Genomic DNA, 24,082 nt, shown 5'->3' with positions numbered 1-24,082 from the left:
GTCATCTCCAATCGTGTGATTTTCCCTCTGCGCCGTGTTCTGATATATACTTCATTTGATCTTGCTGCAATTTTATGCTTGCTCCTCTCGGAAACAGCACGGTTCTGTAGGCCTCGCACCCTCATAGTATGATGACGCCCTTCAGGGCTACATCTGCCTCGCGTTCTTGCTTTTCAGGTAGCCATTGCGCGCACCGCCCTCTCCCGGAAACCTAACACGCCCACAGTAAAAATCAATGGTCTCGCTCGTTGGCAGGAGCTAGCGTAGCGTAGCAAATGCTTCCTTCCTTCGATATTTAGACGTATTATTAGACGCAACTACAGTAGCAGAGCTATTCATTATAGATTCGTGGAACAACTATTGTTTTTTCGAAATCAACCACCACAGTTCTCGTCCCTATCATTTACCGTAAACGTGACTCCAAAGTGACTAGGTTCTAGAAGCAACGTGACTCCAAAGTGACTAGGTTCTAGAAGCAAGAAGCGCTTGCACAAGCACGAGACGAGAGCGGTGCGCTTTTTGTGCGCACTTAGTTGTCACTTGATCCCTTAACTTGGAAAGAACTGGCGAGTTTCGACGCAATTTACCGGAAGGGTATCGGATCATATGTTCTGAGAAGTAAACATGTGTTTGGTATAGTACGCTTGCAACGAAAACTAAAAGCATCTGCTCCCTCCCTAACAGTTAGCCTGCATGCTTCTGTACTGTTCTCCCGTCGAGATCGTTCCTAACTACGCAGTTCGGATCGCATTGCCTTGCGCTTCTGGCGCGCGCAGGTACGTGCAGCGAGGTTCAAGCTATGCCGTTGTAGACATTTGCTGCGGAACACGGCCGGCGACAGCTGGATTGGGCACGCCACTGAACGTCAGCTGGTCACCTGTTTCCTAGACTGCACCCCATACCAAGATCTCATATCAAGCGCTCGGCTAATAAGTTTTTTCGAAACGACCAGTGAACCAAGGCTTCTCGCTCTGCACACACGGGCCACTTTGGGTTCCACCTTTTTCGGATATATACCAGAAAAGTTCAAATTGACCTCTAGCAGTCAGTTGTTAGCAAGCCTTGTATCTCCTGTATGTGCTATTAATGTGGCTACACGTTTAATGAGTAGACACACTGATTTCCTAGAGGATCGCGAAGCTCAATCCACGTTCTCGAAACGACTTCATTCTGCTGGGAATCGCTTTAAATATACGTATAGATGTTTATCTTTCAGCCTTTGTTTTCCCTATCATACGCGTTTTAGAAAGTTATTTCTCACATCTTTGTGAACTAAGAGCCTTGTTTCGTATATTTCGACAACGTTCTTGTACAGCCCTCAACTTTAATAATCTGCGACACGTTTTGGTCTTCAAAATAAACAAACAAATAGATACACAGCTCTACTGCGATAGATGAATAAGGCAGAGCGTCACTAAATGCTTCAATAACGAAACTTGAAGAAATCGTACCTGATACTGGAATGCGTACAACTTCACCATTTAAATACAGGTGAAGTGCTCGACTCATAAAAATAATAGTCTCACATCTCAACTGTTGCGCTCCGAAAAATATTCAGCGCTTCTGACAAACTTGGAAAAGTGGAAGTCTGCAGGTGAATGGCGAGAAAATTGAAGTTTATTTCTGCTCAGCACGTGAGCTCTTCCGAATTTCGACGCACGCGACGCATGCAACTTTCTCTTTTGCGATCATACGGCTTAGTAATCAACGTAAATGTCTGAAAATATCTGTCGCCCTTTTATTGTTTACTTTTCTTTTTCCCAAACAACGTCACTCGCGGGATAGGGGTCTATATTTCCATGGCTCACTCCGAAATTGTCTCTCAGCGCATCGTCTTCGATTCCACTTTCTAGGCTTCTTGTATCTGGCAGGGTCGAAGGTATTAACGCATTGTATTCACATTTGCTTCAGCTTTCGCCAGCGTCGTACAAATAACGCGGCCACTCCTTGAGCAAAGCAACCGCTGTGGGAAAGAATCGGCGAGCGTCACAACTGCCTATGTCTGGTGCACTGGCAACGAGCATATAAGCATCAGGGTCGTCTGCATCAATCCTGGCAACAAAGGCAGCAGAGACCCATGCACATAGCACACAGGCAGCAGTCCTTGGCACAGCTGTCCTCTTTCTCCTTCACGATCCTGCAAACATAATGCAGGAAGGAATGAGGCCCATGAAGCTGCACGCGCTGCAGAGGAGGCAGTATGCTGTACAAAATGAGACATTGTTACCAAGCAATCAACTCCACGAAAAGAGCGCGTCTCCTTGCTTTCGCTGCGCTTCCCTGAAACCGACAAAAAATGGGCACAAATATTAAAAAAAAAAGAAAGGGGGGGGGGGGGGCGAGTCGGAAGCGGAGCGGATATGAAATGGGAGAGAAAAAAAAAAAACTTTTCAGTTTATAAGCCCTGCGCTTTCATCCCAACAATGAGAAGCAAAAAGAATGGGACTGGACATTACTATCATTTCTTAACTTTATTTTTCCGCGCCAGATAATGACTCATTAACCTTCATGAAATGGCGGGGTACTCCCAGAGCACAAATGAGACATGACTGCAATTTTGCCGCCGCATTTGCAACAGCGAGACAACAAGCAGCATTAATTCCCTCGACTGAGCTCCTCCTGGGTTTTTCTCTTTCTTTATCATGCATTCAACCTGAATGACCACAGGCGGTACTCATTAAGTAGGAGGAGCGCCTGCGCAGATAGAAACTGCGATAAATTAGTTAATATGAGTGGTTTTATTCATTTCCGCGCTTTCAGTCATAAAAATTAGTTGTTGTTTTTTTACATTACTTTCGGAAATCCTTGTAGAACAGAATCTTCCGATAGGAGACTATTTCCTAATGAGCGAAATTTCCACAACAGCACACCTATACTGGTATCAAAGTAACTCGTAAACTTCCGTCCCGCCAGCAAGTCAGTAAAGACAAGTTCAGGACTGAACAATTCTGGCTCATCACCGAACGGCACGAACGTACAAAACATCGCTCCTGTCATGCTGAAAGAATATATATATATATATATATATATATATATATATATATATATATATATATATATATATATATATATATATATATATATATATATATATATATATATATATATATATAAGCTCTCATTACAATTTATTTAAACTGCCGAGGTCCTGAAGGCAGGCCCTATCTACATAGCAACGCTTTGCACTCTTCTAAAAGCGTTTAAAGCATATCATACACAATTTCGTGCTTAGGTTCATGTCAAAGGACAACTTGGTTCTCTTATGTCACGTTTTACTATTTTACCGTGCGCGAACATTTTGCATGTCTTAATACTCGGACAAGCAACAAGAGGCACGTAGCAGTTTATTCGACCCACTCTGACGGCATTTGTGAGAACTCCCCGCAATCACGGAACAACAACAGGTACCCGCCATTTCGCACTGCTCAAAATTTACTCTACGCAGAAAGCACGAAACAACCACCAAATTTAGCTAAGATTAGTTGTTTAAGACAAACATAACAAGAGTAAAGAGTAAAGGAGGGCTAAGTCTGTCCTGAGATCTTTAGCTCCCGAATAAGAACTGTTTGCGCGTTTTGGACGTTCGGCTAAGGCATTAAACCGTACTTGTGTGCTGGGTCCACCTAGAGTCGTTCACGGCTCTGGGTCTACCCTCCTCCATCCTTAAGGGTTGCCTCTAACTTCCCATTAAATCAGTTTGAGGTTATATAGTGAAGAGGGCTGTGTACGTGTCCCTCTTAGTTCAGCTGTGTCAAGACCAAGCTGCCATCGTAGGAAGAGTCTTGATGGCCACCTTCATAGGCTTCTCTCAAAAGTGAGACAACCCATGCATGCGTGTTGTCTCGACGTGCAAGCAGGCATGCGTGAGATAGATGAAGCAATTAGCATATGAAATGGTTACAAAGAGTATGTAGAAGGACAACGTAGAGCCCCTGGTGATCGTCTGTTTCACTTGTTACATCACGGCATAAGGAGTGGCCGTTTGGTACGATGTTCTTCTTGTTTTGTGTGTGTGTGTGTGTGTGTGTGTGTGTGTGTGTGTGTGTGTGTGTGTGTGTGTGTGTGTGTGTGTGTGTGTGTGTGTGTGTGTGTGTGTGTGTGTGTGTGTGTGTGTGTGTGTGTGTGTGTGTGTGTGTGTGTGTGTGTGTGTGTGTGTGTGTGTGTGTGTGTGTGTGTGTGTGTGTGTGTGTGTGTGTGTGTGTGTGTGTGTGTGTGTGTGTGTGTGTGTGTGTGTGTGTGTGTGTGTGTGTGTGTGTGTGTGTGTGTGTGTGTGTGTGTGTGTGTGTGTGTGTGTGTGTGTGTGTGTGTGTGTGTGTGTGTGTGTGTGTGTGTGTGTGTGTGTGCGTGTGCGTGTGCGTGTGCGTGTGCGTGTGTTTCGGCCCTTTCTTTTATTCAGCAGCCAGGGCGCAACTGGAGAAAGGAATGCACAGTTACTTACTATACCTGCGTTCCAAACAAGTGAACGTTGGATGTGCTCTATCCTTAAACCTCTGGGTGGTCTCACGTTGCTCCAATTGACCATTGTTTGTACAACAGACTTTGGAAGCTTGCGTCTGTGCCTTACGGAAAGGCGCAAACGGAGTGATTCATTGCAGGCAGTGAGAGCAGACACGCTTATTGCAAAAACTCGAGTCTGATGTTCTCGCAGGGCTCGGCTAATAATAAAGGAATAATGTCAGCATCGCAGCAAACCGGGAAGTGCATGGGTCAGTAAAGTCTTCGCATCATTCCTTTTTTTAAAAAAAGGCTGGTTTCTTGATCGAGATGACACGTGAAATTTTATGGGAAATAAGGATTTTTTTTTTTTGCACCGAACTATCGTTTTCGTAGTTTTTGACCATTTGGACATTTCAGTATCCCCTTATGCATGAACGCGGTTTCCGAATGAAAACTGCGTCTACGAGACAGCGTGAATGAAATTAGCTGTATCTGTCTTTATTGCCATCGTTACCTTTTTTTTTTTTTTTTCGCTGAATTTTTCGTCACTAACAGCTCCGCGAGCTCAAATGTAGCGAGAGCGTTGCTCAGCCATGATCTTATCTCGGAATGTGCATGGTTTTGTCCCTTTCGTGGTCCTTTTGTGGCTATTCTTGTAGTTCAAAGACGTGTTGGCTCTAGATGGGTCCAACTCCGTTCGGAGCAAATAGCACCAACCAGCAGAGCATGGAACCGCCCGTTTTTGCAGCCTTTGCCAGTGTCAACCCCGTGTTGCTGGCACAAGATACTATCCTGCCACTAATTAAATGTAAAGCGTTTCAGCAAGACAGAGATTCTAAAAAGGTGTGAATTTACAACCGACCACTGCTATATATTTCATCAAAGAGGTTAGCGGCTGCATGCTCACCGTTTATCCTGACAAAAATATCGTGTGGCGAATTATTTAAAATAAAACAAAGAAAAAATTATCCAGTGGCCGCAGTCTTATAACAATGCGGAGGACTTCGTCGTACGTGGGAAGAACCTAATGCGCCGGTTTCAACGGATTACCAGCAAGGCCGGATTCTCCAGGGTTCAAAGGGTTCAAATAAACCGGGCCCCCCGTTCTCAGGGGCACCCCGAAGGGTGAAAAAAAAATGGCGGATTTCGAGGCTTCGTCCGAAAAAGAGTAAATCATGGTCCTGATTTCGCATGATTAAAAGCCGAGCTTATGTATTGCAATATCAAATGCTCAAAAGCTGTTCGTCGTCTCGTATGCATGATTATAATCCCAAAACCAGCCTTATAGTTCGCCAGTCCAAGTAGTTTTAGCTGGTTCTAACTGGTTTCAGTTGGCTTAACTTGGTCCCACTGGGGCTGATACTCCACTTACATTAACTGGTTCCAGATACTTACCAGCTGGTAAAGTGGAATCAACGGGTTCTAGCTTGCTTTCAGTTGGTATTCAGCTCGTAACAGCTGACAAACTAACTGACCTCTGTCATTACTGCTGTTGAGGTCAGTTGCGTATATTATTATTCTGAGTGTTAGCAGTGAAAACTGTAACAAAGCAATGAATTATTAGGAAGAGATTATGACGGCTCATAGCTCACAGCTGCCTCTGTAATTTGCTGCTCCTAAGAGTGGAGACAGAGATTCTGAGGCGGGTCAACGTTGAAGATCTTGTCAAGAAACTCTCCCAGTGAAAGACATAATTAAAAACACTTATACAAGTGTAAATATCTCTTTCTCACTTGCTTAAAAGTGGAATGAAAAAAAAAAAGAGACATGGTATACGAATATGCACATCATTTAAAGGTCGAATTCCTGTCAAATGTTTAGTTATATTTTCTTCTTTGGGTAAGCATGTGATGTTTCTATACAAAATTGGGGCGCCCACGCTTTGCACTCTAGACGCGATAGCGGAGATTAAGTGTTCAACGAAACCGAAACAGGAGGGGAAACAAATTTCAATTATAAGTTATTTGGCGGTCTTATTCGAAAACTACGTGGTAATCAATATACATAATTGCCTTACGCATCATTAACAAACAGAAAATTGCCATAAAAATTAGGTGTCTATACCCGTGTAAAAGCGGAGCTTAAGCGTGCACCTTATTTTCAGTGCCCTCCCTATTTTCATTGTTACGGTAGCAGCAGCTTTTCGATGTAATGAGCTGTATACACTATCTCGTAAATGTAAACTTATTTTGTAAAAAGATAAAGGTGTATGATACACGCAGATGTGCTTTTTTCTAACACACTGAACCAGCGAAATACACACAAGCATATAAGAAAAGAAGTACACGGGACAGCGCTGTATTTCTCTTTCTGTGTCTCGGTGGTTCAATATGTTAGATTTGCACCAACTAGCCCAAATGGACACCATGCTCTTTTTCTGATTTATACGTGAACTTTATGTGCAAACTGTTAGTACTCTGTCTTTTTAACTGTTGAAACTCTGAATAAATGTAAACATATATTACTGATTATTTGAGCAAGTTAAGCCGTTTATTTTGTGCCGGTTCAGTAAAGATGTCATTTTCTACAGGTGCCGCCACTTGGAAAATATTTAGCTCCCCGGATTATGACAACGTTTGGGGTAATAAACATTATTTGCTGTGCTTATAGTCAGCACATATAACATAATATTACAGCTTCCGTAGAAACACTGCCTTAGGCGAACGTCAATTCGGCTTGCTGGATAAATTCACAAAACTATTAGATGATTGGTAGAGTATGTACAGTAAGAATTTGCTATACGATTTGAACAAGGCCCATCTCTACTTCGTCTGTGCTCACACGCAGCCAATCATCCTGAGCTAACTGCTGAAGGAACTACTGGATAACTACTGGAGAAATTTATTACTCCCTAATGCGCGTTCTGATCTTTTTTGGGGGATTGTGTGTGCTGTGTACTGTCATTTCCTAGAATAGCTGTCTAGATTCCAGTCTGCCCGTGTGCTCTGCGAGAAAGTATATGTTCAGGCAATGTTCATAAACATTTCGCCAACGTGACAACAAAGAGCGAGAAAAGAGGGGGGGTATAGGTGCCTTCTTAATTTTTTGAACCGGGCCCTCATCACGGTAATCAAGCCTTGATTACCAGGAAAAGGAAGGTGCGTGTATGACCGCTAAGCTTCGGAACAATTTCAATGCTGATCTAGTGCTTCCGATATTATTTTTCAACCAAATCTTTCACCCGTTGCCTGCACAAAATCGACAAAATATTATCTGCTCATCATCCAGTTGCCTCAGGAACAAGCATTGTTTGCTTTTTCTTCATTATAGCGAGTGTCCTGTGTCGAGTACGTACACTGTGGTGGGCGGAGGAGGCGGCACGTAGTAGCTGCCGCTCTGTTGCTGAGGCGGATACAAGTGCTGAGGGCCAGGTGGCGGCGGAGGCTGGTATGTGTCGCCCACTGGCGCAGACGCTGCAAAGTACGGCTCCGCTACGGGCGCTGGCGGCGCTGGCGGGTAGCCCGAGTAAGCAGGAGGCGGCGCGAAGCCCGGCGCAGCAGGGGGCTGGTACTGGTGCGGGGTCTGCGGATACCCGTAGCTCATGTCGTCCTGTGCGTCTCTGCGGCGAGGCAATTAGACATGCACTGCTGATTTGACGTGATCTCCATGTCACTCGTGCAAGCTTGCAACCAAACAAGACGAAGAGGCTCTCCCCGGTGAAAGTCCGAGTTACAACGCTCCAGGTCTGTGTGAAAAACAGTTGAGCTTTTCATCAGGAGCTAAGGTCTCTCCGCAAACACACTTTGCATCTCAGTCCAATAACGGAAACAGGAAGACACACCCTATTACCGAGTTTCCTTTTTTTTTTTTTCCTCTTGTACAGAAGACTCCGCCCGGACCCAATAGCTCCAAGCCGCTGTTTAAGCGGATGGGTATCCCCCTCCTAATCCGTTGGATAATAAAGTAATTTCAATCAATCAGTGCTAATTGAAACAAACCATTCCATGCAGCATTTGTTCGCAAAAGACGTGAAAAATGAGATAGAGGATTTCATTGCCCACAGATACATTGTGAGTGCAACGAAAATCTTCAGAACGATGCTGCACAGCGAGAACAAGCACAGAGAGCCTACACTCGGCTCCTTCCTATATCGGGTCACGTTTCTGGCGCGCCAAAACTTTCGAGCGGCATTTTTCTTCATCGCATGATATGTAAAGGAGAAGGCACTTATTCAGAACTACGAGTAAACGTTTCCCTGATGAACCTTTGCGTGTTTCCACTGTATCGCGCGTTCTACTTTTGTGCTGCAGTTAGTCTAATCTCTCCCTATCACTTTTGAGTCTTCTTTTTTCGTCTCTTTTTTTTTTTTTTTTTTTTTTTTTTTTTAGAGAAAAACCCCGCCATTTTCATTTGGTGTCAAACCTGCGTTTACTCAGCTTTAACTTCCGGGTGATTAGATTTAACAGCCTGGGGCTACTGTTGGAACCAGTCGCCGAAGAAGGAATACTCGATGAGTTGATAAAGTATGCCCAATCGGAGAGCCATAATCTCATTTACATTACAAAGCTGCAATTTTCATGCAGAGACGTATTTGCCTCGCCATTAAACGAAAAACACATCCAGTTATCGCCTCTTGTCTTTCAGAAAGCATATCTTTCATTCGATTATCATTAGTAGCAGATGCAGCTGAGAGGTGAGATACTGGCACTATGAAGCCAGCCTAAACGTCCCTAAAAACTGCACCCGTCATCCCGGGCTAAAGGAAGAAAGAAAAAATCTCTGCAAGCTCAGTAACAAGGTTAATATGTTTCATTAATGCAAGAAACGTCACCTCGGCTTGCTAAGGACTTCACGTACTTACGCACTACTGCTTTTTTGAGGAATGGAGTTCCGGTCTGTTTCCAAGACGAGCAAGAAGCTTCAGCCTTGACTGGCTTTAGTAGGGCGTCAGCTTCACTATCTTATCTCAGCGCGTTGTGGAGGGTTCGAAGAACGTCAGCGAAATTCTTTCTTTTGCGGCCCAAGCTCAAGTTTCGCCGCGCAATGGCAGCGCCGCATTTCCGGCGTGGTGGCAGCCGGAGCAGACGCTCCGCTAGCTTCCTGTGCATGAACGGCGATCGCGTTGCGCCTGGTGGTTACTTGGCGATACAGAAACGCTTCCGCCGATGCAAAACGGAGGTACTAAGTAGTATTGTGTTGTGGGCAGCCACAATAGCAGGCTAAGTGGTAAAGGAGGAGGCTCACGTGTGAATATATGCACATTCATTTGGAAGCGTTTCCGCAAGACCTGTTTTCCAACCGCATGGCCCCGTTCTGAGACGTCTCGCATTTTTATGGAAACGAAAAGAGCCAATTCTCCCTTATCCGTAAATTCGGAAATGTTGCCAGTTGACAAAGACGGCTTGGAAAGGTAACGAAAGAGTACAATGGTTTAATGTCACGCCTAGAAAATGAAGAAGGTGTAGGATTCTCCCACGTCTCGCTCACCGCGTGTGACTTCTTTTTCCGATTTTCTGTGCCCGCTCCTTGCATGCTTTGTGAATTTTGAGTGCTCTGAAACCAACCAAATCAACAGATATCCAGTGTGCGACGTCCGCGATCGAAGGCAGGTGCCCTAAGGGGCACCTGCTTTTTCAGTTATAAAACGACCAAGCAAATATCGAAGAACGAGGCCTTCTTGTTGGAAAACATCCTTGCTAAGAAGGTTTTACAGATTTCCGCAAATAGCGAAAAATTATGTCCCAAGCGCAATACAAAAGCGCACTATCGACACTACTCGCACGGAGCACGCCATTCGCGTCACAGGTTTCATTATTTCAAACCAAATATTTTCATAAATGAAGCGCAACCAATAATTTTAGAACCGAAATAAGAAAAAAAGAATTTACATTACACCAGCTTTCACTAAGTTTGCATTTCACTTGCCTCCCGTACCAGCGAGCCAGTTAATCCTCCTGCAGCGCAAGGGGCACGCATGTGCTCTTGGGTGTGCTAGCGTTCGTGCCTCTGAAGGAACACCTCTTTCAGAATGTATACTCCTTCTTCAAATGCAAGGTTTGCTTTAGTAACGTCGTAATATATAAACAAAATCGTATATAGACCCCATGCTACAGCCCAAAACGGTGGTCACCGAGCGAGCCACTTTATTTCACAGTGCTGATAAATACTTTTCTCATATTTTAAACATATTATATAGGACAGTATAATTACATAGCTGACTTCCTCTAAATGCACTTCCTATAAACTGTTTTCGCTCACATGGGAAGCGCATTTCACGATCAGTAGTTACTCATCGCTGTCTGTCATTTGCTCTATACAGTGCAGACGTCAATAAAAAGTGTCCCGCCTTTAATTAAGTTTCCTTCATGCAAATCCGTGGCAGGTTGCCCAATAATCAAGGCGGAATGCAGGCGGTATGTTGCGATGCGCCTGCGCGGGCGCGTGCATGTGCGATAGAAAGCGCACGCCCACGCTGCGAATGCAGCGAGCTGAGCCCGCGTCTCATAGCCTGAGTTGCTTTAGGGCGTTAAACCCCACAAACCAACCAACCTGAGCCGGCAGCGTCCCAGTTTGTGCTCTTCTGTCACAGATAGCGCAGCCCATCAGGAACCGCAGAGCCGCCAAGAGATGCATTGGGAGCCTTATACAACGTATACATGCAAGAGCTCTGAGAGGGTTCGTGCATGTGCATGTGGAGTTTAACGTTCTGAGGCTGCACGAGGGCTACGAGGGATGCAGTAGTGGAGGCATCCGGGTCAATTCCTGCTTCTTCACGTTATTTACCGGGCGCTGAGATCACACAGCACATGGGTGCTTTCGCATTTTGCTTCTCTCGAAGTCCATCCATAGCGAGCAGTATTCTACTTCACGACCTATAGTGGATCAGCAGCAACGGCGGGTCGAATGCGACATTGTCCTACTAGGGGCTCAAGCCCTCATGTGTCCCCGAAATTTTGACGACCTGGAATGCGCAAAGCACAGTTGCTTCGTTACCTCACACTCCGATCATGAATGTGCACAAAAAATTATCGGCAGCATCTGAAAAAGAAAAAAATTATCCGGGGTTTCCTATAGGCAGACTGATGTTTCCATGCGAAAGCGGTTCTGTAATTGACAGCACCAGAACACATGGACTGTGACGCCGCGATCGGGCCAGCCAACCAGGCGTCAGGTACAACGATGATTGAGAAAGATTCTTACTTGGCTCTGGTGTGGGTATAAGTTTTCGCGCTCAAAAAAATTCGAGGCACCTAAGTTACGTTGTAAGTCCATGGTGCGATAGCATTGATGGGTCTCTTCAACGGCCTGGGGTCCTCTTTGCATGCCACTTCACAAATATGGGCACCGTTGTTTTTTTGTTTGTTTTGTTTTTTTTTTGTTTTTTTTTTTTTTATCAATGAGGAAGCACTGTTAGCTCCATTACGCGAAACTCCGCCTGACATTGTCGTTGTCAACGATCGACGGTACCCATAAAGATGGCATCGCCACAGTCGTCTAGCCACTGAGGCAGCGAGTGAGACGGCAGCCCCCTCCCCTCCCCCCCCCCCCTCCCCTCCCCTTTTGTAGCCTCTGGCACCATTTGCTCGTACATCCCTAACGGACCTCCGTGTGGCATTACATCTTCCGTCTCTCGTATCAAAACTATGACGCCGCCGTTCTTTGCGCAGCGTTCAGGGCGGTGTCATACCATTTCACTTTCCATTTAGTATGTTTCTGCTAGTGAAATTGGAGGATAATTTGCGATAGAGTTTCGAACCCACGACATAATACCTCCTACTCCTATGTAGGCCTTAATCACCCCATGTCATCACGTGCCCTTGCACAGCGGGTGCCGTCAGAGCAGGTTGAGCGGAAAGGGCACCGTCAGGAAAGCATGTTTACAGAGGGCACCGCGCTATCGGTCACATACTGGCACGTGCCATTCAAAGAAACGGGTGGAGCAGGCGTCGCGGCTGGGCATCACGCGAGCGAGCTCTCACGTAGGCGATTCCTATATTGTTACTGCTTGTATTTTTTAAAATTTATTTGACGCAAAACACACAACCCCTCGGCGGCCTAAGGGAAGCGAGTTTGATACCGCTATACCAATACTTTAGAGTTTTGATTTCCATTTAATTATCTCACCTTTAGTGTCATGCAATTGATGTACTTTCAATTCGTAGAGGTCCCAATGACGTTTGAGCCATGTTGCGGCCTTCCAGTGACATTTATATCATATTTTAGTAACTTCTATTTTTTGGGGACGTCACGACCCTCTCAACCAAACTGGATGTCGGGGGAACAACAACGCCGACAACAACGCCTTGTTTTCCAGTCAATGCGACCCTTAATGCTATCCCGTTAATATTCTAAGGGCGAAGACATAAGGAAACAATTTTTTTCTATTCACGGCATCCCTGTCTCGTTATCTCACTTGACAGCGAATCGCGATTTACGGACAGGAATCTACTGGATCCAGCTTTTATTAGAAGGGGGCTTTTTAATTAACGTTACAACTTCAATATGGAACCGAAGCATGCGGCGCTCTTATAAGAGGTTAACCAGCTTTTCAAGACTGACTGCATGCACCGAGTAACAAAATTACGTCCGCATCGTTTTTGACATCATTGCTGTAATAATCATCATTTCGTCAACTATTCCAGCAATGCCAAGAATACACCGGGCATTTAGCTGATGTATATACTGCTCACATTTATGCTATATTTAACGATTTTCATGGAAGTAAACGTCGATGAAGACATCGAAATACAATGATTATTAAATCTGCTTCCGCCTCGGGTTTTTCCTGCGTTGAAGTGGCTTATTCTCTGAGGTCGCAAGAACGCGTACCTCCTATCGAGAAACAAAGGGCGTCATGTCCTGTCTGAACGCTCTATCTATAGTCTGTCGACAGCCCGCAACAATGGGCTTGCATCCCGTAGGGAAATACAGCCGCCAGCATCAGCTGGTAGAGCCAAGATTGACACGATAGCTTACAATGAAACACACTTGCAACGATGAAAGGGGAGGAGGGGGGAAGGTTGAACGTAAAATTAAATCTGCACTGAACACGCTTCTATTGGCGGGAGACACGATAAAGCGGCGAAGCGCTGCAGTTTTTTTTTTTTTTTTTTTTTTTTTTTCGTATGCGACTCAGTGAGCCATAGCAGATAACCGTCAAAACCCCTTTTTAATGAAAAACTAGTGAAGCTGAAGCAAAGCAAAGCATTGATTGCTTTTTCACGGATAGGCAATTGCATGTGCTGTGACACCGCGGCCCTCAGCAGCACGAACATTGAGCCCTGTATCGGTGCAGTGTTGGCAATTTGCGACCCTACATAGGGCCGGACATGCACGCAGGCTCACCGAAGCTACATAGAGGGTGTGGCGGTAGCATTAAATACCTATGTATCATGTTGCGTGTTTAGTATAGTAAGCTGTGCATGTTCCACAAATGCGCCTGTGAGCGCAGCGCAGTTTCACAAGCGTAGCCCTATCTAGGGTCGAACCCAGAGCCCAGCTAGGGCAGCTCAGGGTGCGATTCGGAGCCCTCGCGCTTTAGTGACCGTGAGAAGTTAATGTGTTGTGAAGAACCGGTAACACCCAGATATGGAGCTGGAGAGGTCGTAGTAGAGAAGAGGTGAGCGGTAAGAGGTAAGAGGTAACTACAGAGGGCCACCGGCCTGTTCGAAATCAGCCAGCTGCAGACAGAGGCATATTTTCTTTTCGCCTGCCCTTATCAGCTGACTAGATCCTTTTCCGACTCTTCGAAACTATCTGAAACTGACCCTGCCTGTGATGAGTGCAAGTGATATCGCATCGCATAATCATTGTCGATACAGTCATTGCTATCTTGCACGTGCTGTCTATTAGAAACGCGCACTTAATACGCGCCCCGCCAAGGTGGAGCAGTGGTTACGGCGCTCGACTACTGTTCCCAAGGATGCGGGATCGAATCCCGGCCTCGGCGGCCGCTTTAGATGGAGGCGAAAAGCAAAGGCGCCCGTGTGCTGTGCGATGTTAGTGCACGTTAAAGAACCCCAGGTGGTCGAAATTTCCGGGGTCCTCCACTACGGCGTCTCTCATAACCTGATTTGCTTTGGGACGTTAAACCCAACAAACCAAACCAAGCACTTATTACGCTTACGTGCACTTAATAAAATTACTGTTAAAATAGCCTCATTACTGTTTTTTGTTATCTAACGCCAGTAGTTATCACTCCATGCTTTGTCAAAAAAGAGCATCTTCCTTGGAGCACTGGTAATAAAGCTGCACCGCCAACTTTAGGGATAAGCTTACCGATCTCGTTCTTCATTCCTTCTATAGCGGCACCCCACTTTTAGCGCTTATATAGTGAAATGTGAAACCATGCGCCTGTTGCATACGGGACATAGAACATAGCCGTCGGTAAGAACCAGCTGCTTCTTATCGACCATTTTTTTTTTATTATTATTATTATGATCACACGGTCGTCCCCGGGTTTATAGTCAAGGCCTGCGGCTCATGTAGGATTTCTTGGGAAGTTGTTTGGGAGCCAGTGCAAGGCAGCGTAGGATTCGCACCCTTTTTTCTTAGGAAGCATATTGAACGTATAACAGTAAACTGTGACCCTCCTTCTTTTTCTCTTTCTTCTTGTCCGGTGTGTGTGAAATAAGCTCAAGTAGTGGCGTAACGACAACATGTCAGTATTCTGACGCGCAGAGTTGACAAACAGTATCACTCGTTCCTTGTACGGGACATGAATCACGATCACATTCATGACAATTTCTCGAAAGGACTCATTGGTCAGTACCACTCGTTCCTTGTACGGGACATGAATCACGATCACATTCATGGCAATTTCTCGAAAGGACTCATTGGTCTCTGAAGGCTTTCGCGAGCCGTATATCAGACGCAGCTACTGTGATTTTTGTTATTCCCGACCTTAATGACAGATCTCTAAAGCCATTTTGCATAAGATTGGACCTCAATTGACCAGAGCCGTACCAGTGGCCAGTCGTCTGGACGAACGAAGTTAATGCCAAGGCACGAACCAAGCCCTTATGACCTTCGAAAAGCTAAGCGAACATATATATGTTTTCGGATGAATTATTCTCTTATCAACAAGATCACTGAAAATTGGGCCCAGCATACCGACCACATGTATATATAATGAGTTGAGTGTAAGGAAATGAGCAGCTCATATATCATCACCAACCGGACTATACCCACTGCATGGGTAAAGGCTTTTCCCATATTCTTCCAATTAACCCGGTCCTGTGCTAGATGCGTCCACTTCACCCCTACGAACTTGTTAGCCTCATCCGCCCACCTGACTTTCTGCCGCCCTCTGCTACGCTTTCCTTCCCTTGATATCCAGCTTGTTGCCCTTTTCTACGGTAATTCTCTCTTCGCATTACATGTCCTACCCATGCCCCTTTCTTCTTCTTGATTTCCACTAGAATGTTATTAACTCGAGTTATTTCTCTGGCCCATTCTACATGCTTCCCATCTCTTAATGTTACACCTACCATTTTCCGCTCCATAAGTATCTGCGCGTTTTCGCAATATATGTCATCATAAATTGCGAAAATGCGGCATAAATATTTCATAAGACGATCGTCAAGGTCGCAATGCTAAAATGGGCTCAAACGTCGTTACACGGACCACACAGTTGTCTCAGTCCAACGAAGCTGGAGTGCGAAAATGCGGATTAGAAAGGATTTCACACAAAGAGACACTCAATCCTCCGTGGTTATTCCCTCTTATTAGGAACGCACCAGGAAGTTGTGATTAGCGGATGGCATTGTAAGTGATTCACGGGATGAAGTGCAGCTCATAATTGAGGACGTCAACGAAAAACGTACTATATTAAGAACCTTCTCCGCTTGCCGTCACTGTATTGACGTAGGCCTCCTACTATGCAGCCCTCCAACTGTTAGCTAACGTCGAACCCTTGTAAATGGCAAAGCAGATGGCAAGGGTGCTCAATTGTAGTAAATATCTAGCCAGGAGCAGGACCACTAACGTGCATGGCATCGCCGGCGCCTGCTGTACATTCAATGGCCCGAAAGCAGGCGCAGCAAATACATGGGCCGTTCATACAGTTGCACATAGCAACAAGAGGAAGCCGACGTTGAAAGTTGCCGGCATTGATTCCAATGGACACGTGCCAAACAGCCAAGGCCGATTGCTTCCGTACGACCGCGTGCATAGCGCATGTATGCTCCTCCGTGATTTTCGGAGCGCCTGCTCTCCTCCGTTCCACGATCGGCATGTACACTTAGCCGATCGCGTTGCGCGAATCACAACTTCATTCAAAGGCGATGTGCTTCGTGACGTGGTCGCTTTCAACGCCAGCTCCTTATATTTCTTCCTCGTGCTCGCACGAACGCGCATCCGTGACAAGCACGCGCTCAGCTCCGCCCTTTCCATCCCATCTCCGATTTCGCTGGCTCATATTGTATTTACTTCGCTGTGAAGAAAGCAGTACCCACCGTGAGTTTGAAATCGGGAAGGTGCTTAACTTCAAATGAGAGTTATCGGTTTCCTATTAATGTAGTCCTGTGGTCAGCAGCGCTACAGTTTTTAAGCCCGGTGACAGGTCCTTATTATTCGTTCCTTAATCTTATGCAAGCATTAGTTGCTTTTTGTGTGTGTGTGAAGTATAAACAATATGGCAATGTGTCCAAAGCATTGATTCAGATTACCGAATTTTATTAGCAATCCTCTAAGGAAACGGATTTCAAACTATTTAAGCTAAGTTTCACTCTTAGAGAAATTTAACTGGAAAATTTCAAATGACGTGCACCTGTCCTCAGTCGAACTAATATGAGTGCAAGCTAAGAAACCTTTTCACAAACCATCATAGTTGCTTGTACCTCTTTTCGACGCTCAAGTGGTCGGCAACTGAAATTACTCCCTTGTTTGAAATCTTCTCCTTAGTACGAAATTTCCCTGGACATATATGCATCTGTCATCGCTATCGCGTTGAGTAGCCCATTAATTTTCCCTCGGAGAACCAATGAGCTACAACAAAGGTCCAGAGTTCGTTCCCAGGATTAAAACTTCACGCTGACAATAATTACCTCAGCCAATGGTCAGTTTTTAGATCCTTGTAGCCGTGTGGCTGTGTTCTAGTGAAAGTCGGCTGAAACTATATAGTTTTTCAAAACTGCAGTAATAGTCTTTCAGCATTTAGGCAATCATTCTTAGCAGTCCACTTGTCCAGTGGGTCTCGTTAAGCTCATATTCGCACCAAATCGTGAACTACGCTATGCTTCTTTCACTGTCTATATTTCCACACTTATTTCGCTCGTTTACAGCGAGAGCTATTTTACAGAGCCCTTCCCCGTGTAGAGCCGGAACACAACATGCATAACATCATCGCCAAACGAAGAAGGAGAAGCACTTTTTCGAACATGTTTGGCCGCAGATGGCGATGCGCGCAGCTTAATGTCACAGAATTCAAGTAATACTACGGCAGTATTATTATTAGTACTATGGCTGAGTCTCAGCATACGGAAGAGGCCCGGGACTGCCACCACAGCGCTTCCTAATCGCATTCTTAAACGAACTAATCGCTGGTTAATGTGCTAAGCCGCTCTACCAAAGTTTTGTTCTGGGCTGAAGTATAAAAGCAAGTTTACAAGTGCATAATACGTCAAACCCCGCCGGGGTGTCGCAATGGTTACGGCGCTCGACTACTGTTCCCAAGGATGTGAGATCGAATCCCGACTTCGGCGGCTGCTTTTAGATGCGGCGAAAAGCAAGGCGCTCGTGTGCTGTGCGATGTCAGTGCACGTTAAATAACCCCAGGTGGTCGAAATTTCTCGAGTCCTCTACTACGGCGTCTCTTATAGCCTGAGTCGCGTTGGGACGTTAAACACCACAAAACAAACCAAACCAATAAATCAAACGTTAATAATAATATTCAGCACTTTAAATGAACAAGAGTATGCAGCATTCATGTTCACAGGATTTTTCTCGCCGATCACGTTGTGCTGTTTGTGTCACGCACACGAATGCTTTCTAGAGCATGAGCATGCACTCTTGTTAATACTAATTTCCCTTTGCCGCAGTGAATAGCCGGAACGTAGAAAAACTTCTAGATTGCTTTGTCCAGTAAAGATAACGTTTTGTGACCCGAACGAATCGCTTAATCCTTAAGAAAATTTGCCAAATATCACAAAATACTAGTCCTCCTAGGCTTGAGTAAAAGCCAAAATATTTCAGAGGAAAGTACATACTGGGCACCTGAAAAACTCGCTAAAGAAACTGGATTTTCCGCCATCCAAAGTTAACTGACCGCTTTTTTGTTGTTCGTTTCTAAACTAAGAAGACGTTAACCAAACGGGGCATGCACATTTTTGTGACAATTTTACGAGATGACACCACTACGATGAAAGCGACGTAGTTTCTCGTTATTTTACCCCTATAGATAAAATGCCGCGACAGCAAGTAAGAGGCCATGACCGCGATGCTGATGCATGCTTCCAGCGATATTCATCAAAATTATTATAAGCTATCCCTGCGGCTGTGACGTGGGTGTTGACCACACGAGGAGTGCCTGTACGAATTGGGCCATGGTACTGAAAGCAGTACATATTTTACGCTCAATGGTTTTTTCTGCAAGACTGCGTACTAGTAGCTGCAATGGAATACTCACACCTTGCCGAGCTGGATATACTGGATGCGCTGAGTGCACGTTCGACGGCGCCGGAGTATGATATGAAAAGTCCACGCCGAGCGTCCACAGTCAATAGCAGTCTTATCATGTTATCAGCGTTGTCACGGCAGCCACGCATCCGTAGCACGAAGGTACACTGCCGCAGTGGTATTACAAGGAACGCTTTCGTCGCAAATCGGAGTGGCGCTTTCGTAATAAGGTGCAATCACCCCTTTTGTGCAAATAAAATGTTAAACTACCTATATTGTTACCTACCGGTGCAGGAACAAAATAACAGAATATAGAGTGAATTCGTCTAAGGAGAAGTCTCCCGCACCAGCAATTTCCGCGGAGGTGAGGGGGTTAATTTTAATTAAAAGAAAAGTGGACTGAGTACCACATAAAATCTGAAGTTTAAATATAAACATGAAAGGGGAGCCAAGAAACGGCCCGGCCATCGAGAGGGATATTTTTAGTTTGTCTTTTCGTTTGTTTCTTTTTGTCTTTTGGAATCTTCGACCTCTCCCCAACTCCTTCTGTGGGTTTATTCTTCCGTTGTCGGAATCTTCATCTCCCGGACTACGCATGGATAGGAAAAACCCCGCAGGACAGATATTAGGATGAGGTGTAGATCACCTCCCCCGCCCCCCTGTTGTATCGTACGTGGGTATGACAAAATTGTCCGCGATGCTCTTGTTTTCTACAATACACAGAATTGGCGAGTTTCGTCTGCACGCATATTCGTTCCTATGGCGCCCTTCACTTCTACACTCTTTTTGAGATCAGGGTATGGCTGATCGCAGCCACTCAGCCCGGTAGGAAGTCGAGCTGAGCTCACCTACAGCCGTATAAGCCTGGGCTCGTCATATCCTCGTGGTGGCAAAGTTTCATACATTTGAATTACTCTTGACTCCTAACTCTGCTTTAAATCCACTTTGTAGCATGGGCTCAAGGCAGGCTTATTAACTTTCAACTGCGATTTTTGCATGTCATTTACTCAGCCTTGCGGTCCGGTGCATGGCTCCGCACTCAAGCGCGTGCTTGTATTCGTTACCCCGAACTGCGTTTACTGATGGCATGTCCATCGACCTAAGGTTTGAATCAGAATAGTAATTCTTCTCACAGCCGCCTTGTCGATAGTAAACTATTCAAGTGCTGTCCGCATCCCTCCGCCAGGTTTCAACCAGTGTGCCGCATCTCCGTAGTACGTAAAGCTTGCATTGATTTATTACAAGACTGCCATCACCCATAAATTTTACGAGTGAGGCGTATATAAGAATGCATGGGCAACAACGCCCAACAACCTACTGCTATCCGCGAACGAACGAACCGCGCCACGTCATAGGAAACCAGACAGTAGCGATCACTCATGCAGCGATAAGGAAACTGTTAGAAAATGGAATTAGATCCACTCATCCAACCGGGACAATTGATATGGGTTATCGAGAATTGCTTTTTTAGGTTCCAGCCTTTTTCAGTAGTCCGGATCTAGATAGGGGCAAATGGAAATTCGTCCGTGTTTTATGCGACACGTAGGTGTACCCAGGTACACCTTGGTGTTCGAAATGAATCCGGAGCCCTCTGCTACAACGCCTCTATAGTCCACGTGCAGGTTCGGGAGGCGGAATCTCTCATACCATCACATTTCGGTCAACAATCAGAGGCGATCTCAATTATTCCAGAGCAGAGGTGGGCAACCTCATGAGGTTTCGACGTCATGAGGTCGACCTCAACATCAAAATAACATCAGCCTCACGGAGTGGGGTGAGGTTGAGGTGAGGTCGGCGACAGCTGGAAATTTTTTGAGTGAGGTCACTAAATTGGACCTCAACCTCACGCGTGAGTTTGAGTTTGAGTGAGGTCGTCATTGCGTGACGTGGAAATTGTGAGGTCCAGGGTTTTTGCTGTTGACGCGGCTTACCCCGAAGAGCGCCCCTTCTGACGCGGAGTTCGAGCGTACTGCCTCGGTGTGCCCGCGGAGACTCTTGTCGTTCGGTTACCCCCCGTTCGGACGACCGGATGCCGCAGCCCCTTCCCAGCTTTTGGTATTCCACCGTAGTGTCCGCAGCCCGAGGACGCTTCCCTCTGGTCTTCTTAGAAGGAGTAGTTTGATTTTTTTTTTACGGAACAAACTCCTCGTGCCCCCGCTCCCCCTTCCCCCAATTCCTCTGACTAATTGTTTCCCCTTACAAAAATGAGCATTGAAAAAGAGTTGACAGACTGTGAAAAACTTGTGGAGTCAACAGCTTCCACACAGGTTGTTGACTGTGGTCAACAAGTCTAACAAAATGAATATTTACCTTTCGTCAACGGCGTAGTTATTGAATAACATTTGTGTAAAGTTTGTTAACCATGTTTTGACATAAGTAAATGCATATAGTTGTTGACTAACATGTGTGTAAAGTTTATTAGCTATGCGTTGACTGGCTGAAGCATATTCCGATGATCTTCAAAAATTCTCAGAGAGACCTTAGTTCATAGCTTGACTCCGCTAGCATTTTTTCTTGCTAGTGATTTTTCTCTTTCTTCCTTTATTGCTTTTTGTCTGCTGATTAGTCTGCTTCCATGTTTATTTCATTTTACCCTTTTGGCACAAAAAATCAAAAACGCGTTGCAAATGAAAACAGATGTTTGGGTTTTCTCGCATTTTACTTACGCAAAAAAAAAAAATAATCAGTTTCAATGCGATAGCCTGTTAACAAGTAAATTATCGTTTATTATGCTGAGAAAAAAAATGAGCTCCTGAGAAGACAGCTCTATATACTCATGGATACGCCGTCGAGCGCCGTCGGGCGGAGAAATTATGATCCCGTGATTGACATATACGATGCGTCGTTTCCGATAGATCTCATCACGACAAATTGTTTGGTACCACTCCCGTTTGGTTACGGCTGCCCATTACAGAGTTATGTCCCCCTTAGTAAACGTCCCAAATCAAAATCGGATTCGTTTGAGGGGTTTCGGCGGTCCGGGATTCGTTCGCTAATTTGATATGTTTACGTTTTAATTAGTAGTCGAAGTACTCAATGTGTAGGATTTATTTAAATGTAATTTTAGTTGCACACCACGAACCATAAGGTTATATTTTCGAACCAAATTCTGTATATAACTGTTCCGGGCAATGTGGTAGGAGTTAAGCTGCAACACAGGACTCGAACTGTGGCTCCTGATCCAGGGAATGCCTTCACTGACGGTTGAGACCGAGTGTCCACTCGCGGTACCCTATGGAAGCGGGACCGCCATGGGGCGCAAGAGCTAGAACTTGGTGATGCATGGCGCTCGCTCCGCTCAGGACAGTCAGGCGTGACTTGGTCCGGGCGGCGCGTGCACAGCCGCATCGATAGGTTCTACGTTTCTCAGTCACTAGTGCCAGCATGCAATCCATGTGGACATTTTCCACAGCCCTTAGTGATCATAAATTAGTTATTCTCCGATTCGCTCACGGTTTGGTAGTTCATCGCGGCAAGGGACCGTGGCGTCTACACCTGCGATTATTACTTCTCTCGATTTGAATACTTCTCTCGATGGTGTTGGTTGGGATAGAGTGAAGGCTAGTGTACGCGATTGCTGCTGGTCCTGGGGAATGCGGAGGGCACATGAGGAGCGCGAGGAGATTAAAATAGTCTCTGATGCGATCCTCCTGGCTTCCGCGCCTCTCTCCGGGGGACCGGGGGTGACCGCTGTATTGCAGTCACTTCGAAAAGAATATCGCAGATGGAATCGCTTGACGGCCACACTGCGCGCTGAAAAGTGGGAAAGGGAGACGTGGTGCAGTAGGCATCTGCTCCGACGCCACTTAGCACGCACAGAGTCCACCCTTTCTGCTGTAACTGACCCCGATACAGGTTTCATTGAAAAAACACCTGAGGGCATTTTGAAACTGGCAAGGTACTTTTATGTTAATTTGTGCACAGCTCCTCCTCCATCAACGACCTCTTTTCCTTTTGAGAGGCCGTCTAAAATGGTAGATGTCCCAGGTGGTCCTTTAGAGGCAGAGGAAATTTTATCAGCCATTAAGGCTTCCAATCGGAATCGTAGTCCAGGGACGGAGGGCCTCCCCGTTGAGTTTTACGTCAAATTTTGGGGGAAACTGGGGGGGTCCTTTCACCTCATTAGTGAATAGGCTCCTTAGTGAGGGGGCTTTGTCAGACACTCAAAGGGAGGGGCTGATCACTCTCCTGTGTAAGGACGAGTCGAGACGCACTGACCTGAGAGCCTGGCGTCCCATCACGCTCCTGAACTGCGACTACAAGCTCATCACGAGATGCCTGTCCAGACGGTTAACTTTGTTCTTTAGCGATCTATTAGGACCTTATCAGGATCGTTGTGTTCCAGGCCACTCCACCCAGCTCCACGGCTTCGCCCTTAGAGATCTCTTTCTTTGGGCGCAGGCGCGTAATGTATCAGGCATTATTTGTTCTTTCGACCAGGAAAAGGCATTTCACATTATTAGGCATGCCTACTTGTTCAGAGTGTTAGAGTAGGATGGCCTCCACTCTGATTTTCATAGGATGGTGAGAGTCTTGGTCTCAAGGCCTACCTCTGCGGTAACAGTTCAAGGTATGGTTTCGCAGGCTTTCGATGTAAACCGTGGAGTTCGGCAGGGATGTCATCTATCACCTGCTCTCTATGTGCTTGCAATCGAAGCTCTCCTCCAGACACTAGCAGAAGACTCCCAGATAGGCAGGTTCCCGTTACCGCCAGGCTCTCCGCCTGTCCCCATGTTTGCCTATGCAGACGACCTGACTATCGTCGTTCCGAATGAAGCATCTGTGTGCTCTCTCCTGAACGTCATAGAAAGGTACTGCAGGGCTAGTGGGGCTAGGCTGAATAAATCCAAGAGTGCCACCCTGTATATCAGGCAAGCACCATCCAGTCCAAACCCCTCTCATGACCTTCCTGTGAGGGATGAAGTTCACATACTAGGATTTCACTTCCGTGCCGACGGGTTATCAGAGACCTGCTGGCCTCTTGCTAAAGAGAAGCTTGAGAAGAGAGTTAGAGAATATGGGTCGTTGGCGTGCCCTCTCACGGCACGGGCTAGTGTCGTTCGGTCAATTCTGTTCTTGTTCCTGACGA

At 45.8% G+C, this 24,082-nt stretch overlaps 1 protein-coding gene across 2 annotated transcripts; it reads right to left on the bottom strand.

The window, feature by feature from the left end:
• Positions 1-1,724: 1,724 nt before the first annotated feature.
• On the bottom strand, positions 1,725-19,034 carry LOC146204774 (uncharacterized). 2 transcript variants are annotated; one of them, XM_084586557.1, is made up of 3 exons: positions 19,006-19,034; positions 7,733-7,996; positions 1,725-2,137 (listed from the first exon to the last, which is right to left on the bottom strand). In XM_084586557.1, the coding sequence occupies exons 2-3, from the start codon at positions 7,978-7,980 to the stop codon at positions 2,047-2,049; spliced, it is 339 nt and encodes a 112-aa protein (XP_084442683.1). In that variant the 5' UTR covers positions 7,981-7,996; positions 19,006-19,034; the 3' UTR covers positions 1,725-2,046. The 2 variants fall into 2 exon arrangements, with proteins under 2 accessions (XP_084442683.1, XP_084442684.1); XM_084586558.1 differs by lacking the exon at positions 19,006-19,034 and adding an exon at positions 9,239-9,577.
• Between the last annotated feature and the right edge of the window lie 5,048 nt (positions 19,035-24,082).

The sequence above is a fragment of the Amblyomma maculatum genome, chromosome 1 (genome assembly GCF_055883805.1).
Source record: "Amblyomma maculatum isolate TAMU_Amacu chromosome 1, ASM5588380v1, whole genome shotgun sequence".
Classification (NCBI taxonomy): Eukaryota; Metazoa; Arthropoda; class Arachnida; order Ixodida; family Ixodidae; genus Amblyomma; species Amblyomma maculatum.
The sequence above is the reverse complement of the archived record's forward strand: the minus strand, read 5'-3'. Positions and strand labels throughout refer to the sequence as shown.